General features: G+C 52.6%; 1 protein-coding gene across 1 annotated transcript; it reads right to left on the reverse strand.

The window, feature by feature from the left end:
- Positions 1-616: 616 nt before the first annotated feature.
- Positions 617-12,057, reverse strand: LDLRAD1 (low density lipoprotein receptor class A domain containing 1). The gene is made up of 6 exons (XM_010348753.3): positions 11,982-12,057; positions 11,394-11,445; positions 7,908-8,033; positions 5,572-5,709; positions 3,737-3,865; positions 617-2,612 (listed from the first exon to the last, which is right to left on the reverse strand). The coding sequence occupies exons 1-6, from the start codon at positions 12,000-12,002 to the stop codon at positions 2,464-2,466; spliced, it is 615 nt and encodes a 204-aa protein (XP_010347055.1). The 5' UTR covers positions 12,003-12,057; the 3' UTR covers positions 617-2,463.
- Between the last annotated feature and the right edge of the window lie 5,280 nt (positions 12,058-17,337).

A 17,337-nucleotide genomic window follows, 5' to 3' on the forward strand; every position in this document is an offset into this window, starting at 1 on the left:
AGGGCCCTCCTCGGAGCGTTCAGCCCAGCATTTCCTGAAATCCCAGCCCGCCCTCCATGGCCTGAGTGCTTCCTTCAGATGAGCCTGAGGATCCAGGTCTCTTCTCTCAGGGCGTGGCACCTGGCTCACAGCTTGGTCCAAATCAGGTTTGCAGAGACTGATGCGTCAACAAATGTGTGAGGCAATAAATGAACCAGGGCCCACCAGTCCCTTGGATGCTCATTTTCAGTTTTCTTTTAAAAGCTTTTTTTTTTTTACTTTAAGTTCCGGAATACATGTGCAGGTTTGTTACGTAGTTATACGTGAGCCATGGTGGTTTGCTGCACCCGTCAACCTGTCATCTAGGTTTTAAGGCTCTATTCGTCCTGATGCTCTCCCTCTCCTCACTCCCCACTGCTAACAGGCCCCAGTGTGTGATGCTCCCCTCCCTGTGTCTGTGTGTTCTCATTGTTCGACTCGCACTTAGGAGCGAGAACATGCAGTGTTTGGTTTTCTGTTCCTGTGTTAGTTTGCTGGTGATGATGGCTTTCGGCTTCATGCATGTCTCTGCAATGGACACGATCTCATTCCTTCTTGTAGCTGTCATCTTCAGTTTTCAAAACTCAGAAAGCTGATGTGTCAACCCAATTTTATTAATTTTCTGTGGGGATGTGTCTGTCTCCCTTGTCAGGAGCCCTCCCATGAGGCAGATCCCAAGTCTCTCTTTCAGGGTATGGGTGGGACACTTTCTGAACCTCAATCGCATGTTTTATTTTATTTTTATTAAAAAGAAATCTTTTGTGACAGGGTCTTTGTTGCCCGGGCTGAAGTGCAGTGGCATGATCACACCTCACTGCTGCCTCAACCTTCCAGGCTCAAATGATCCTCCCACCTTAGCCTTCTGAATAGCTGAGACTACAAGTACGCACCACCACGCCCAGCTATATTTTTCTTATTTTTCGTAGAGATAGTTTCTCCCTGTGTTTCCCAGGCTGGTCTTGAACTCTTGGGCTCAAGTGATCCTTCCACTTCAGTGTTCCAAAATGCTGGGATTATAGGTGTGAGCCACTGCACCTGGCAAACTCACTTTTAAAATACCCCCAGAGACTCTGCCCTGGCCAAGGTATAATCACACACGTAGCTGGAAAGGCTTCAGGGCTGGAGTGCCATAGACCGTGTTTGGGTCCCAGTTCCAGCACTGACTTTGCTGTATGATTCTGGACATCGCTGCCCTCTCTGGGCCTCAGTTTTCTCATCCGTCTAATGGAAATATCCAGCCTTGCCTGCATGGGTGGTGTGAAGCTGGAAAAATAACCAGAGAAGCAGCTTGGTCAGGCTCCGGGACCAAAATATAGCTCCTATTTCCAGAAAACTAGGCTGTTTAGGTGGGCAGCTGGGCATAGAGTGGAGGGTGGGGAGTGGTGGGGTGGAGAGCAGGGTGGGCAGACAGAAGACTGGTGAGGAGCCCTTCAAGATGCTCTTTCTCCAGATCTATTATACAGCTCGGAGCTTCCTAGGGCGACTTCCCACTGGTAGGATGCCAGATATCCTGTTTCATGTGCCGTGCCATGTGGTTAAACCGGCAGAGCCTGCTGGGATAACTGAATTGTGGAAGATGCTAAGGTTGCATCCAACCCCAGTATATCTGCCTTAGGTACCAAAGTGGTAGGAAGTGGCATATGTTTCAGGTATGTGCCATCACGAAGGCTAAACTAGGCTTGTCGTTTAAGCCCTAGACATATCATCACTCCAAGGGGTGACGGGATTAGGATCCACAAGTCTGTCTTGGAGCAGTTTGCAGATTTCCTCTGTGTGGCCCCAGGGACAGGCATGAAATCATGGAATCAGATTCCCCTCATCTGTGTGTGTGTGTGTGTGTGTGTGTGTGTGTGATCACGCCTGGCTAATTTTTGTATTTTTGGTAGAGACGAGGTTTCATCATGTCCCCTCATCTTCGTTAGAAGCCACCTAACATGGTAATGAGCTCCTGGCCATTGGAGGCATTCAAGCAGAGGCATTTGAAACTTGCAAACAGAAGAGAAAGTTCCTATTCAGAAATGATGTGTAGATCCCATTTCAAATACTCCTTCCTACCCTTGAGCACTAATATTCGATTTTCTTTTCTTTTCTTTGAGACAGAGTCTCGCTGTCACCCAGGCTGGAGTGCAGTGGCATGATCACAGCTCACTGCAACATTTACCTCCCAGGTTCAAGCAATTCTCCTGCCTCAGCCTCCCAAGTAGCTGGGACTACAGGCATGTGCCACCACACCCAGCTAATTTTTGTATTTTTGGTAAAGACGGGGTTTCACCATTTTGGCCAGGATGGTCTCGATCTCTTGACCTCATGATCCGTCTGCCTCGGCCTCCCAAAGTGCAGGCATTACAAGTGTGAGCCAGCACACCTGGCCTAGGATTCGATTTTCGTGTGAAGGGTTATCAGTGCCGTTCCAGCCGGCCTTCCATGCTGGCCTGAACGGCCCACTCAGGGTCCTGGACAGGCGTACTCATCCGACCAGTCGGAGCAGTGCTGTACGTGGTCACGGCAGAGACTCCTCGGGATACAGCCGCAGTAAATGAAGACAGTTGAAGGACAGCGCCACCACCCAGGGCCGCAGGCTGGGCACACCGTCACTGGGGAGACAAGAGCCAGCAGGAGAGCAGTTACCGTGTCCCGGAATGCTCTGTGCACCAGGGCGCTCCCCACTTCTGAAACCCGCCACGGCTCCCCACGGCCCTGACCCATCGGACGTGGGTTGAGTGTGTTCCTGGTTTTCCTGCAGCAGAGAAAATCTCGACTCCACATCTCACAGGCCGTGTGACCTCGCTCACCCTGTCTGAACCTGTTTTCTTGTCTGCTCAAGCTTGTTATTAAGCTAAGGATGTTAGGCAAAGTGCCAGGCACACGGTCAATGGGTGCCAGGCACACATGAATGGGTGCCCTTCCTGCCCCTGAGCCCAGCCACGCTCACCCGCCACGACTCCCTGAGGGTGCTCCTAGCCTTCTCCCCACTGCCCAGGCCTCCGGCATTCCTCCCCACACACCCACCTCTGCCTACTGAGTCCTGTCTATTCTCTCAGGCCTTCTTGAATGCCACCTCTGCTGAGAAGTCTCTCTTGATTCCTTCGGGTCCCTAGCACCTCCTTTTGGCATCAGCATGATGTGAATCCAGGGGTAGGACACATGCTTGATTCCTGATGTCCCCACTGGAATCTGATGCCAGGTGTGTTCTGAGCACCTGACCAGGGCTCAGAACGTGTTTGTTGACTGACCACTGGGGAAGAGATTGAGAGAGACTCGGGGGCAGCGACAGGACTCAGGACTCAGCTCAGGAGGCCTGGGTTCACCTCAGCTCCTTTCCTGTCAGGCATTGCACTGAGCTTCTCCTCTCAAAGCCTCAGTTTACTAACATACAAATTGGGGCCAGTAATTCTGGCCCTGCTTTCCTCATGGGGTTACTGGGAGGTACAGAGATGAGGGAGCCCCAGGTTCAAATCCCAGCTGGGCCAAGTATGTACTCCAGTTTTCTCATCTGTGCCCTTGAAGGTGACTCGCCCACTGCAGAAGAATGAGTCTCCAGAACAAGTCACTGGGCGGGTAGTGAGCACCCCACCACCAGACGTATTCAAGCACGGGTAGAAAACTTCTTCCTAGGAGGCAGGGAAGGCAGGCAAGGGGAAGCCCTAGAGATTCCCTGGCTGCCCTCTGGCTGCTGCCTGGCCGCCGGCCCCAGCCCAGCCCGTGCCCAGACCCCTACCTGGGCTCAGTTCATCCGAGCAGTCCCCGCAGTTGTTGGTCCCATCACATTTTTGGTCTGCGTAGATCCAGGAGGCTGGGTCTCCACAGCGGGCCACGAGGAAGCGGGGGAGGCTGTGGGGCACATCTCCTATAAAAGGGCAGAGGAGGCAGGAAGAAGTCCACATCTGGCCACAGCTGTCTGAGGGCTATCTGGAGGAGGACTGGCCACCTTGGCAGTTGCCAAACTCAAGCTCAGTGCCTATCCACCCCAGAAGGGTGCAAGCAGAAGGCTTCATGGAGAGGCAGCAGAGTCAGAGGGAGAGGAGAGCTCCGTCCCTGGACAGATGCCCAGAGAGCCGCCCCTCCCTTCCTCGGTTCCTCCCCAGTCCTGGAGTGTCCCTACCCCACACCACTGCTGATACTATGCCTCCCTCCACAAACAGCCTCCATGACACCCATCCAAAACCAGTCCACTTTCAAGTTCAGGCTCAAGTTCCCTCACCTCCAGGAAGCCTCCTCTAACTGGAACATCACAGGAATAAATGTGGAGTCTTACAGTTGGGCCCCAGAGCTCAGGGGAGGTGGGGCTCACACACCTGGTGAGGCAGCGTCAGAGCACCTTTCTGGAAAGTGTGTTCTGTTAGACAGCGGTGTGATAGGGCTCCCCAAAATTCACACAAACTCAGGCCGCATCACTAGAGGTAGAAAACCTCAGCCAGGGAGGGAGCAAGCTTCTGGTCCTTAGACTGCCCAGACCCAGCTGTAAGGCCCAAGGACATTTCTGAGGCCTGTCCAGGGAGGGGGACGTGGGCAGTTGATATTCATTCTGTGGAGCAATGATGGAGTAGGGAGGGCGAGGAACCCGGTCACGAGCGGGCTGACTGTGACCTGGAGAATGGGGTGTGGCCTGGAAAAGAGCACGCTCATAGCGGGCAAGGGAGCAATCTCCAAATCCATGCAGCGCCACCATCATGGGAGAGGTTAAAACGCGGTCTGTTGGGCAGGGCTGATAGGACAGAGTTGGAATCAGTCCGAGGAATCGCTTTGGGAAGCAGCTCTGAGCTTGAAACAAGGAAAACCTTCCAATCCTTGCATCCCAGGGGATGGAAGCAGAGGCTGGGTGGCCTCTGTTGGGCTTGCTAGAGAGGGGATTGGGGATGAATGGGGCAAGGACTAGACACTTTTGAGATTTCTTCCATTCTTGAAGGTCTATGATGCAATGATTCTCCCTCCGTGAGCTCCCACACCCCACCCACTGCACCTCTCCAGGCTCTCTCCCCTGTGGCGTCAGGCTCCTCTTTCCAAAGAACTTCAGGTCTGGGGCCAGATCTACCCATTCATTCACTCATTCACTCATTCATTCAGCAAGCCATTCTGGATACCCCTCTGTGCTAGGGACTGAGGCCTGGCTATCAAGCGGACTGGGCCTGCCTCAGAGGAGTTCACAGTCCGATGGGAGCAGCAGATGTGCTAATCAAGAGCAATAACCGGTGTGACTTGGGCTGGGACACAGGGGACCACAGGGACTGTGGAAGCCCAAAGGAGACACTTTAACCTAGTGTGGGAGTCAGGGAAGGCTTCCTGGAGGAGGTAACACTTGAACTCTGCATTGAGGGATGCACACGGGTTTTCTGGGAATGGAGATGCACAGGGTGAAGGCATTCCTTAGTGGGGTCATGGATGTGTGTCCCTGACTGGGATCAGGTGCTCCTGGTTGAAGGCCCTGGAGAATTAAAGGCATGGGGTCATGAAGGTACCTGGTGTGATCAGGGATGGCTGAGCTTCAGTACTGCTGCAGAGAGAACTGGAGTGTGGGGGAACCCCTGGGAAGGGCAGCACCGAGTGGGTACTCACGGCACAAGCTCTCGTCCTCATCCTCGCCGTGGGTACAGGTGCGAACGCCGTCACAGACCCCACTGGCTGGAATGCAGCTCCTCCGGTCACGGCACAAGAAGCCCGTCCTGTTTGTCAGTGTTGTACAAGCTTGAGCTCCTGAATGGGCAGGGGAAGGCCCTGGAGGGTCAAGGGTGGTGCTCACAAGGACAAACCTTCCGCACCTGAGCTGCACCTGGAGCTGGCCTGAGGGACAGGGCAGTGGGGAGGATGGACCCAGCGCTGTCAATGGGGTTCAAGCCCCAGCTGTACCCCCTGCCCGCTGCCCGACCTTGGGCAGGTGACGACTGCCGTGAGTCTCAGGTTGACTGCAACACCATAGCACACAGGCTGTGCGACTGCTGTGGGGAATAAATCAAAGCATCCCTGTGAAGAAACATAGAACAGGAAATGTGCACAACAAGTAATGGTTCTCAGGAAGTGGCGGGAGAAAAAAAAGTACTGGTTCTCTCCTTTACAGAAAACTTATATACAGTGTCACAGGAAGCTTCTGAGGGCAATGTTCCATTCAGTGACGTGGTTTTAATGGCAGAGCTTCTGGTACCAGGTTATGGTGTCAGAAGCATTATATTTGGGCTGGCTGGAGGACCATACATCATCACTCCTTCTATCTGGGCACATCTGCAAAGCACTTCCACATCTTTATTCTGTAGTTCCCCAAACGCCCCTGAGACACGTTCTCATTAGCCTCCCCCCATATGGGAGCAGGAAAGGAATACCCACTCCTAGGGCTGCCCCAAGGAATGAAAAGACAGAAAACTGGCTAAGCCTGGTGGTTCCACCTGTAATCACAGCACTTTGGGAAGCCGAAGTGGGCAGATCTCCTGAGGTCGGGAGTTTGAGACCAGCCTGACCAACATGGAGAAACCCCATCTCTACTAAAAATACAAAATTAGCTGGGCATGGTAGTGCATGCCTGTAGTCCCAGCTACTCGGGAGGCTGAGGCAGGAGAATCACTTGAACCCTCGAGGCGGAGGTTGCAGTGAGCTGAGATTGCGCCATTGCACTCCAGCCTGGGCAACAAAGCAAGATTCCATCTAAGAAAAAGAAAAAAACCTGCAGACAAGGTAGGGGTGGGGGAACCACTTGGCCCCACATGTGTGTATGTGTGCATAATTGGGGTTGGAAGTTGGTTTGTGCATTTGTGTTTGCGTATGTGTGAACCACCTCTCAGCCCCTGGGCTGCCTCAGCTAGGGTGTGTGTGTGTTTGGGGGGCAACTCCAGGGATACTCATGTTGACACAAACACACACAGACGCACACACATGCACACATGCTCACACACAGACAGCTGCACCTACATGCACACTCACAGATACACAGACAACAGATATGCACACACACTGACACGCACACTCACACAGACACAAACATGCATCCACAGACATCTGCATCCACTCACAGACATGCTAAACACACAGAGTGCACACACAGACGCAGGACTGCAGCTGCTCATGTACTCGCATCCAGTTCAGGGTCTGTGTTCCTGCACTGGCAGGTAGAGTACTATGAATCTCAGCCCCCGCCCCCACCTCAGCCCTCTGCACCCACCCTGCCCAGCGGCAGAGCCATCCCTCCCCGGTGCAGCCTGTGAGGCCCTTGGCACCCGGCCCCACTCATCACTCCAGCCCTTCCTGTGCGCTGGCCTCTTGCAGTCCCTCCTTCTCTTCCTGCTTCTCCCACCCCTCAGGGCTCCACGCGTGCGTTCCCTGTGCCTGGGATGCTTTTCCTGGCATTCCCCCATGACTAGTACCCATTGTGCCTATCCTGACTCCTCGATGGGGCTAGACTCTCAGGGCTCCCAGAACCCCGCTGTAACGTGTATTCATGTCTAGATTGCTCTCCAAACAGTGAGCTCCGTGAGGGCAGGCACTGTGTCCTGATTGTTCACCCCAGAGCTGGGGCTGCAGGCATGTGTGGGAGGTGATCCTGTCTCCCTGTGGTGGAGATGGCTAACACCACCTGGGATGGCCAGGCCAGGGGAAGGGGAAGTGTGGGGACTGTGGGGCTGAGAAGAGGTTCCTAACCCAGCCTGGGGGTCCAGGAAGGTATCCTGGAGGAGGTGACATCAGAGCTGGGTCCCTTCAATAATCATGTCACAGATGTGCAGATGGACGCTGAGAGACCGGCATAGTCAGTGTGTGTGTAGGTGTCTGTGTTGTCTGTGCATACAACGTAAGGAATTTGTCCTAAGTCACATGGTGGAGAAGCCAGGCAGGTCAGGGCTCCCCTGTCTCTCTGTGTCCCCCATATCCTCCCCACTGGGTCTGACCCACCCTCTCTTGGCCGCTCTGACCTGGGGTTCGTGATGGGAGTCCAAGCGTGGTGACCACAGCGATGAGGGCGGCCAGAGTTGCCAGGAGGAGCAGCAGAAAGGCAGAGAGGCAGGCCCCACGACGTGAGCAGCAGAGGGGTCCGCAGCCTGCCGAGGGGAGCGGGGAGGGAAACAAGCCTGGGGGGGTGTCGTGATGTGGGGCCAGCACCGGGAACAGGGAAGCCCCTCCCCACCATGCGCCCCGCGAGCAGCCCCTCCCCTACCAGGGTGAGCAGAGCTGGGAGGGCTTGCCTGGAGCAGCAGCTCCTAAGCCCCGCTTGATGCTCTTTGTTCTGCCTGTGGGCTCACCCCACCAGGTGCCACCCCGGCCAGGCGCCCACAGCTGGCTGAATGGCAGAGGTGGACAGCCCTCCCTCCCACTCGCCATCAGGAGGCCTCCTCAGGACGCAGGGAGAGATGGACGCCTGCATGTCCAGTCCCCGCTATGGGGCGGACGCTCCATCTGGCCCTTCATAACTGTGGTCTTTATTTTTCAAAATAACCTTTTATTTGATCTGTGAGGAAACTGGGGCTCAGAGAAGAAAAGGTTCAGGTAACCCAGGGTGGAGCTGGTATGTGAATCCATACCTGTTTGATGCCAAAACCCATGCCCTTTCCACAATCCCAACTGACTGTCCATTCTGGAGTCTGCTGGGATGCAGGCTGGAGTCCCAGCTCCACCACTTCCTACCTGAGCCACACTGAGTAAGTCACTTCACTTCTCTGAACTTCAGTTTCTTCATGTGGGAAATGGGGACCATAATAGCTACCTTAACGTTTGTTGAAAGGATTAGAATTTGTTGAGTTAATGTGTTAGAACAGTGCTTGGCACATAGTAAATGCTGAATATGAGCTATTATTATTGCTTTTTAAAAACTTATTATTATTATTTTTTTTATTTTAGAGCTAGGGTCCAGCTTTGTTGCCCAGGCTGGAATGCAGTGGTGCGATCATAGTTCACTGCACCCTCTAAGTCCCAGGCTCAAACGGTCCCCTGCCTCCGCCTCCCAAAGTGCTGCAACAGGTGCGCACTGCTGTGTCCGGGCTGCTATTGCGCACTGAGGACGTGCCACGTGCCAAGCCTTATTCTAAGCACTGGAAATAGTAGTGATAGGGGACATCCCTGCTCTTGTAAAACTGTTCTTTAATTCTCCTTTAATTCTCTCCTACTTACAAAATTATAACAGAAGGCTTTTCTAAGGACCTCCTGGTGCCCCGCCGTGTGGCTCCAGCTCTGGTCTTCGCCCTCTGCAGCGTGTTATCGCACTTAGAAGGCAAAGCATGGACGTGTCTGAAGGAGCGTGGGAGCTACTGACCTGCCCAGGTCGCAGGTACCTCAGAGAAAGGGGCAAGGGCAGGTGCGATTCATCCCCGTGACCCCAGGACCCAGCACAGAGCCAGGCACATGGTGGGAGCTTTTGTTTTTGGGGGATTTTTTTCCTTCTTTTTTATTTTTTTTATTTATTTTTTATTTTTTTTTTTGAGACGGAGTTTCGCTCCTGTTGCCCAGGCTGGAGTGCAATGGCGCGATCTCGGCTCACCGCAACCTCCGCCTCCTGGGCTCAGGCAATTCTCCTGCCTCAGCCTCCTAAGTAGCTGGGATTACAGGCACGCGCCACCACGCCCAGCTAGTTTTTTGTATTTTTAGTAGAGACGGGGTTTCACCATGTTGACCAGAATGGTCTCGATCTCTCGACCTCGTGATCCACCCGCCTCGGCCTCCCAAAGTGCTGGGATTACAGGCTTGAGCCACCGCGCCCGGCCTTTTTTTTTTTTTTTTTTTTTTTGAGACGGAGTCTCGCCCTGTTGCTCAGGCTGAAGTGCAGTGGCGCAGTCTCGGCTCACTGCAACCTCTGCCTCCTGAGTTCAGGAGATCCTCCTGCCTCAGCCCCCCAAGTAGCTGGGATGACAGGTGGCTGCCACATCTGGCCAATTTTTGTATTTTCAGTAGAGACGGGGTTTCGCCCTGTTGGCTAGGCTGGTCTCCAACTCCTGACCTCAGGTGATCCACATACCTTGGCCTCCCAAAGTGCTGGGATTACAGGCGTGAGCCACCGTGACAGGCCCGGAGCTTTGTGAACACTCTGTGAATACGCTGGCCCAGAGGTCCAGGAGACAAGGGAAGGCCCCCAGTATGGGTCAGTTATTTTCAATCCATTCACATTTCTGATGCAGGGTCCTCAGAAGCAGGGTGGGATTTCCACAGGCATGTAAGGGAAGGGTGCAAAGAAAGGGGCTTCCAGGCAGAGGGCATGGCAGGAGGAAAGGTCTGGTGGTTGCAGGTGGGGAGCGCAAGTGGCCTGGTGTGGCCGGGCTCCAGGATGGATGTGCGCTGGGAGGGAGACGATGGCAGGCGAGGCAGCAGAAATCTGAAACCCGTCATCCCTACAGCCCTAGCTGGTGGCTCCGTGGCCGTCAGCAAACAGGGTAAACTCAGGTAACCAGGGAGGCAGCGTGACTCTGGGCAGGGAGAGGTGTCCTGGTCAGCCAAGCAGCTCCTCAAATATTTGTGCAGCACAGACCATGCGCAAGATGTTGCCACGGGAGGACCGGCAGAACCAAGGCTCCTGCCCCAGTGAAGCTATTGAGCTTCAAAGCCAGAAAGCCCTTAGGTGCCAGTCCCTTCCCTGCACAGATGAGGGAAAGGAGGCTATTCTTGCCACAACCACAGCCGTCACGAGTCAGGACTTGGAAATAAACAAACACCGGTATACAGCAACAGTCCTGGGGCTTTGTAACCAGAGAGACCTCAGTTCACATTTGAACGCTGGCCCTCCAGCCTCCCTGCTGTGAGACCTTGGCCTGGTTACCCAACTTCTCTTAGTTTCAGCCGCCTCATCTGTGATTGCCCCATGACAGGGCCCCTGTCTCAGAGCTGTCCCGGGGATTAAAGGGGCCATGCAGTGCCAGGCACAGAACTGGGACTGGATCCTTTATAGTTAGTATTTTCATCTACCTCTCTGGGTGTCTTTCCTCACTGATCAAATGTGGGCCAAGCCAGGGCATATACGACACTCAATACATGTCTGTTTCTTCCTTCTTCTATCTTCAGAAGGGTAAAGAGAACTGTCCTGGTCACACCATGGGCCAGTGGCACATAGTAGGGCTAAATAAATGTGTCACTTTATCTCTCAGAGGTAAAGAGAATTGTCCACGTCACCCACCTAGTCAGGAGTTTGATGCTGTATTACAGGTGGGCACTGTATGCAGTTTGGTGCCTGTGAGGTCGGCAGCACACAGTAGGTGCTTAATAAATATGTGTGCATGGAGAGAATGAATAACCCTATTAAGCAAGTGACTGTCAGTATGGCTGACCAGGAAGCTGGGAACAGACAACATTAACATGGGGCAGAGGTCTGAGGGGCAGCGGGAGCCTCGAACCCTCCAACCTTCCTCATGCCTCTATAGCCAAGTGCCAGCTTCAAGGGAGCCCCACAGGGCACTGGCCCGGGCCCTTCAGTTCTTTACCTTCCCCTCCAGGGAGGGCCTTGGGTCCAGCAGCAATGCAGCCATCCTCTCCCTGCCCAAGAGAACAGAGCGAGGGGTGGGCTTAGGTGAGGTGAGGTCCAGCCTCAGGGAGGCAGACAGCAGGGTTTTCAGAAGGGGTCACGAGAGTCTTAGGTGGCACCACAGCTCCCTCACACCCCAGCATGCTCATCGTCCCAGATGCCTCAGGCCCGCTTCCCATTTCCACACCTTTGCCTGCACTGGGTCCTCTGTCTGGGACGCCTTTTCCTCTGCTGTCCACCTGGCAAATATTCATCCTTCAAACTGGCGTGGGCAGCAACTCCTCTGTGAGGCTTTCCCTGATACCCAATAAAGCTGATGCTCTCCCTTCCTGTCCACCTGGCTCCTCTGTGTCCGTCCCAGCACTTGCCACCTGGACTTTATAGCTGGGTCACCGGTAGGGCCCCCTACACCCTGGGAGTGAGCCCCGGGCCAGGGCGGGGGCTGATTTTCCTCTATGTCTCCCATGTACACCCCCTCTCTACTGCCCACTGCTCATCCCAAGGTTTGCTCTCCCAAGATCAGGAGCCTTGTCAGAGCAGCCCTTACCTTGGGGAAGACCTTGTTCATGTCTTCGGCTTCTAGCTCCCCGACTGGAGCCGTGTGCAGAGAGCTCAGCACCGGTTCCCTGCCTTGTCACCAGGGGCAGCCTGGAGGAGGGACAGGCAGGAGCCTTGCCTGGGCCGCACCCTCCCTGTGGGCAGTGCCCTCCCTCCCAGCTGCCTTCCAAGCAGAGGCAAGGGCAAGAGGGCCCTGCTCTGGCCAGGCTGTTTCCTTCTCTGCCGTCTGACAGCAGCACTGCGAGGCTGGAATCCTCATCCCCATTCCACAGGTGAAGAGCCAGAAGTTCAGAAAGGGAGAAACTGCCCCAGGTCGCACAGTAGGTAGGAGGGGTGAAACCCAGAAACTTTTCAGGAGTGCTTTTTCCTCTGCATCAGCGAGGAAACTGGAGGAGCTCGCGTTCCAGGGGTATGAAGATGTGGGCAGAAACTCCCAGAATTAACATTTCAGTGCCTAGAAAGCAGGGGTCATTTTCTCATTGCTGTTCTTTCAGTTCAACGACATAGGTAATTTAGATGGAAAGAATATGCACTTTCCACTAAAATTATAAAGCAAGTATAATTTTAAATTATTTTCTTTAGAAGCGTGGCAATGTGAATTTTTATTGTCCTTGAGGTGGCACCCGAGGTAGGGAAGAGGAGGGGGGCTGGTTGCTTGCCTGAATAACCCCTTCTGTGCTCCCAGTGAGTGGGTTTCCCTAGCAGCCTGTCCCACTGCTGAGTAAACCTGGAAGCTTGAGGGACAGGTCCAATGACCCAGACCAAGAAGGGAGAGATGTCTACCTCCAGAAATGAGCTCGAGAGTTCTAGGGAGGATCCCCTTTCACCTGCCTCTGATGCCCATAGATTTTCCAACCTGCAATCAGCCTTTTCTTTTGCTCTGGGAAATAAAATGCTGGATCCACGTGGGTGCAAGTGGGAGGGGCAGACACAGGGGCAGCCCTTGGGAGGCAGCAGGTAACACGGTGCAGAGCTGACGCCTGGACCAGGAGCACGGGGCTCTCATTAGGGCCCTGCCGCTGGCTCTGACTTGTGCAATTCACTCCCCTTCCTGTGCCTCCAATACTTCATCCATAAAATAAAGATATAAACCAGATGAAGGGGGTGTTTTAGCTCAGGATTCCCCAGAATCAGACTCTAAGACAATGTTCGAGGGCAAGCAGATTTAATTGGGAGTGATCCCAGGAAACAGTGGTCGGGGAATGAGGGAAATGAGATTGGAAAGAGAAGGATCCGTTAACAGGAGTGTTAAAAGCAGGTTCCCGCTGTGGGCAAGTGGAATTTAGCCCTGCTGGGGCCCTAGGGGGAGCCGGGGGAGAAGGTGCACCTCAATTATCCCTCTCAAGGTAGGGGGAACTGGGGTATTAATCTGCCAGCTCCTGCCAGTCTTGGTTGAGAATGGCCAGAGGAGGCCAGGCATGGTGGCTCACACCTGTAATCCTGGCACTTTGGGAGGCCAGGCAGGTGGATCACCTAGGAGTTCGAGACCAGCCTGGCCAACATGGTGAAACCCTATCTCTACTAAAAATACAAAAAATTAGCCAGGGGTGGTGGCAGCGCCTGTCACTCCTCAGGAGACTGAGGCAGGAGAATCGCCTGAACCCGGGAGACAGAGGTTGCAGTGAGCCAAGATTGTACCATAATTGCACTCCAGCCTGAGCAACAAGAGCGAAACTCAGTCTCAAAAAAAAAAAAAAAAAAAAAAAAAAAGACTAGTCAGAGGGTGTTAATTCCTTGCACTGGGCTGCCTTAGGCAAGGAGATGCCAGTGTTGGCAGCTTGGCAGCTGCACGCTAGGCTGCTATGTCCTGAAATGGAAAGGGTTGAAAGCATGGGCAGGGCACCCATGGTCCCTGCTAAAGACACTAAGTAGATTTTATTTGGCGTGCCAACTACAAATGATTGGAAAAGGCTCTCTGGAAAGTGCAGCTCAGAAGGATTCTGAGGTCAGGACTGTGATTGACTAGAGATGCCTGCCATGGATTTAAGAGTGAAGAGGGGTATCAGACATGATGATCATTTGCCATTCCGGGACCTGTTAATGCTCTTCAGCCTCTGGCCTTCCTTGACTCTGATTCTTAAGTGTTCCTTTATAAAAAGACTCCTCAGGGCTGTGAAATGCCTTTTCATCCATTGAATCCAGGTACAGCCACATAAAACTGTGCTGAAAGCACTGTGTCTCTCCAGGGCTCAGGCTGTCACCAAGAACCCTTGAGGGAAGGGCAGCAGGGGGCCTGGTGAGATGATGGAGAGGCCCTGGTGCCTCAATCCCTGAACTTCTTGGAATCATATCCCCTGCGGTTCACAGTCTCACTCTCGAGGGGAAGGAATGGACGGAAGGGAGGCAGCTATTATTTATTGAGCAGCTGCTATGCTTCAAGCACGACACCAGCTGCCTCGATCCTCACAACTCTGTAAGACAGGTAATTGTTGGAAACAGATGCTCGGTGCTGCAAAGAAAAGTCAGCACTGGGACAAAGGATCTCTCAGCAATCTTTGCTTCCTGGAGAAAGGGCAACTCGGTCAGCAGTCTTGCCACGAGAGTACAATGAACAAAAGAAAAGCAGACGTATTTATCCTTTACGAAATTGGGGTTGTCCTTATTGCTGTGTCTGATTTCCATTGGCTGGAACCAGACCTCACAATCTAAAACTGAACCTGATTGGCTGCTAACTTAAAATTTTCTTGAGTAGGTAAAGGCAATGGAGAACAAAAGGAAAAGAGGAAATCTAAATAAGGAAAGGACAGGAAGTTGCTCGTGAAAGGACTTAGAAAAGTAATAGCATAAACATCTTGGTTAAAGTACAAGGATATAGAATGTACTATGTGCCTGTGAGCATGTCTAACAGCTACATAGGATAAGGCTTAACAAAGAGTTATTAGCAAAAAGCAAGAAGGCTTTGAAGAAAGTCTTTAAAACAAATTATTATTTCTAACACTTATGATTTATTCTTTAACAAGAGAGGAAACTTTTTTTTTTTTTTTTTTTTTGAGACGGGGTTTTGCTCTTGTTACCCAGGCTGGAGTGCAATGGCACGATCTCGGCTCACCGCAACCTCCGCCCCCTGGGTTCAAGCAATTCTCCTGCCTCAGCCTTCCTAGTAGCTGGGACTACAGGCGTGCGCCACCATGCCCAGCTAATTTTTGTATTTTTAGTAGAGACGGGGTTTCACCATGTTGACCAGGATGGTCTCGATCTCTTGACCTTGTGATCCACCCGCCTCGGCCTCCCAAAGTGCTGGGATTACAGGCTTGAGCCACTGCGCCCGGCCCAAGAGAGGAAACTTTGAAGAGGAAGTTTTCTACTTCCCACGGTAATATTACTACACCCACTTAACAGATGTGGAAACTGGGTTCAGAGAGGTTAAGTAACTTGCCCAAAGCCACACAGTGAGTAAATGGCAGAGCCAAGATTTCAAGCCAGGTCCATTTTGACTCCAAGCCTGTGGACCTATGGAGTTGATTCACACTCCCTCCCTTGTGAATGAGTTTCTGTTGATCACATCTCTGTCAACATTTAGTATCATCAGTGTTATTGACTTCCACCAGCCTGACAGCTGAAATACCATCAGTGGCTCACTGCTGTGAGGATTTGCAGTTCTCTTTTGCTTAACCTCAGATGTGTCTCATTCTAAAGCAGGGAGAGGCTGAATGCTGTGGCTCGCACCTGTAATCCCAGCACTTTGGGAGGCTGAGGCAGGTGGGTCACTTGAGGTCAGGAGCTCAAGACCAGCCTGGCCAACATGGTGAAACTCTGTCTCTACTAAAAATACAAAAATTAGCTGGGCATGGCGGCTCATGCCTGTAATACCAGCTGCTTGGGAGGCTGAGGCAGGAGAATCGCTTGAACCTGGGAGGCAGAAGTTGCAGTGAGCTGAGATCGTGCCACTGTACTCCAGCCTGGGTGACAGAGTGAGACTCTGTCTCTAAACAAACAAACAAACAAATAAATAAATCAGGGAGAATGGTGAGTGCTGTAGAGAGAGTTCTAGCAGCAGCCTAAGGGAATGCCCATGTGAGAGTTAGCAGAAGAAACTGAGTAGCGTGAAAACAGGGCTGCCAGAGTCCCTCAGGGAAACTCAGAACTTGGATCAGCAGAGCCAAAGGGACCTCAGGCTCAGGGAGCGCAATACTTTTACAGAAGGGGAACTAGGGTCTGGAGAGAAGAGGAGACTTGATCAAGGCCATAGAGTGGTCAGTGCCCTAGCACAGCGAGCTCTCCTTCCGCAGCAGCAGATGACCTCAGGAACATCGGCTTGTGCAGCCTCAATTATTTTTAGCCTCACTTTCTCTCTTGCCTAAGGTAGAGGCCCCAGGCTGCCAACGTCGCGTGTTCCAGCAACAGCTCCTGAAGGGCACTGTTCAGGTGCTGGGCCCACGTTGTCCCCTCCTTCTCTACCGTCTGCTCTCTCTCTGGTTAGGTAGAACTGACAGCAGGGGCTTTCACTGCCTGTTCTTGTCCTCGTAGGAGGCAGTTGTTGGGATGGTTATATCATGAAGATTAAGGGCTTGTGCTGCATTAAACAACCTCCACCTCCACCCTGCCGAGCCCTGGGCCTTGACTGGGACCCCTGGGCCAGGGCTGGGTAAACTTCTAGCTAGAGCACAGGTTTTGGAGCTGATAGTCCAAATGGTCTCACCACTAGCTGAGTGACCTTGGCTGGGTCACTTAACCTCTCTGAGCTTCAAATTTCCCATCTGCTGCTCTAAACTTCTTTCCCCTTGTTCCCGGAGAAAGGGCGGACCGGAGATCCTACCTCACTCCATGGGGTAGGATCCTCACCCAACACCACGCCAAGCCCACTCTCTTCACCTGTTCCGTCATCCTTCTCCCCACCAGCCCCCCAGAAAAATATGGAAAGGTAGGAAGAATAACATACCAAATAACCAGGAATCCACTGAGTTAACTAAGGTTAACATGTAGTCATTTTTGCTCCAGATTTTTTTTCTGTTAAATACAGCAATATTGGGGGCCTCTGTTCCCCCCCCCGTTGTACCTCCTTTCCTCCCTCTCCAGAGTTAATTGGTTTCCTGAGAATGCCACGTATTCTCCAGTAACTGGTTTATGTATTTTTAACACATAGGTATATATGCACGAAAAATATGTAGTGCTGCCTTTACAGCTTTTTCAAAACATTGATATAAATATCATCTTAGTGTACATATCTCCCTTGCTCTTTACACACACACACACACACACACAGAGACACATCTAGTGTACATATCTCTCCTGCTTCACACACACACTCACACACACACACACACACACACACACACCCCTAGAATCATAGTGTAGGAGCATCTTCAGTTTCTCCAGCTCTTGTCAAACTGCTCTGCAAAGGGAGT

The sequence above is a fragment of the Saimiri boliviensis genome, chromosome 11 (assembly GCF_048565385.1).
Source record: "Saimiri boliviensis isolate mSaiBol1 chromosome 11, mSaiBol1.pri, whole genome shotgun sequence".
NCBI classification, from domain to species: domain Eukaryota; kingdom Metazoa; phylum Chordata; class Mammalia; order Primates; family Cebidae; genus Saimiri; species Saimiri boliviensis.

Coding starts and splice junctions, on each gene's coding strand:
- LDLRAD1 (XM_010348753.3), bottom strand. CDS start 12,002: ATGAACAAGGTCTTCCCCAAG. Junction 8,034..11,393: donor GGCCCTCCCTGGAGGGGAAG/GTAAAGAACTGA, acceptor TCCCCTCGGCAG/GCTGCGGACCCCTCTGCTGC. Junction 5,710..7,907: donor ACTCCCATCACGAACCCCAG/GTCAGAGCGGCC, acceptor CTGCCCATTCAG/GAGCTCAAGCTTGTACAACA.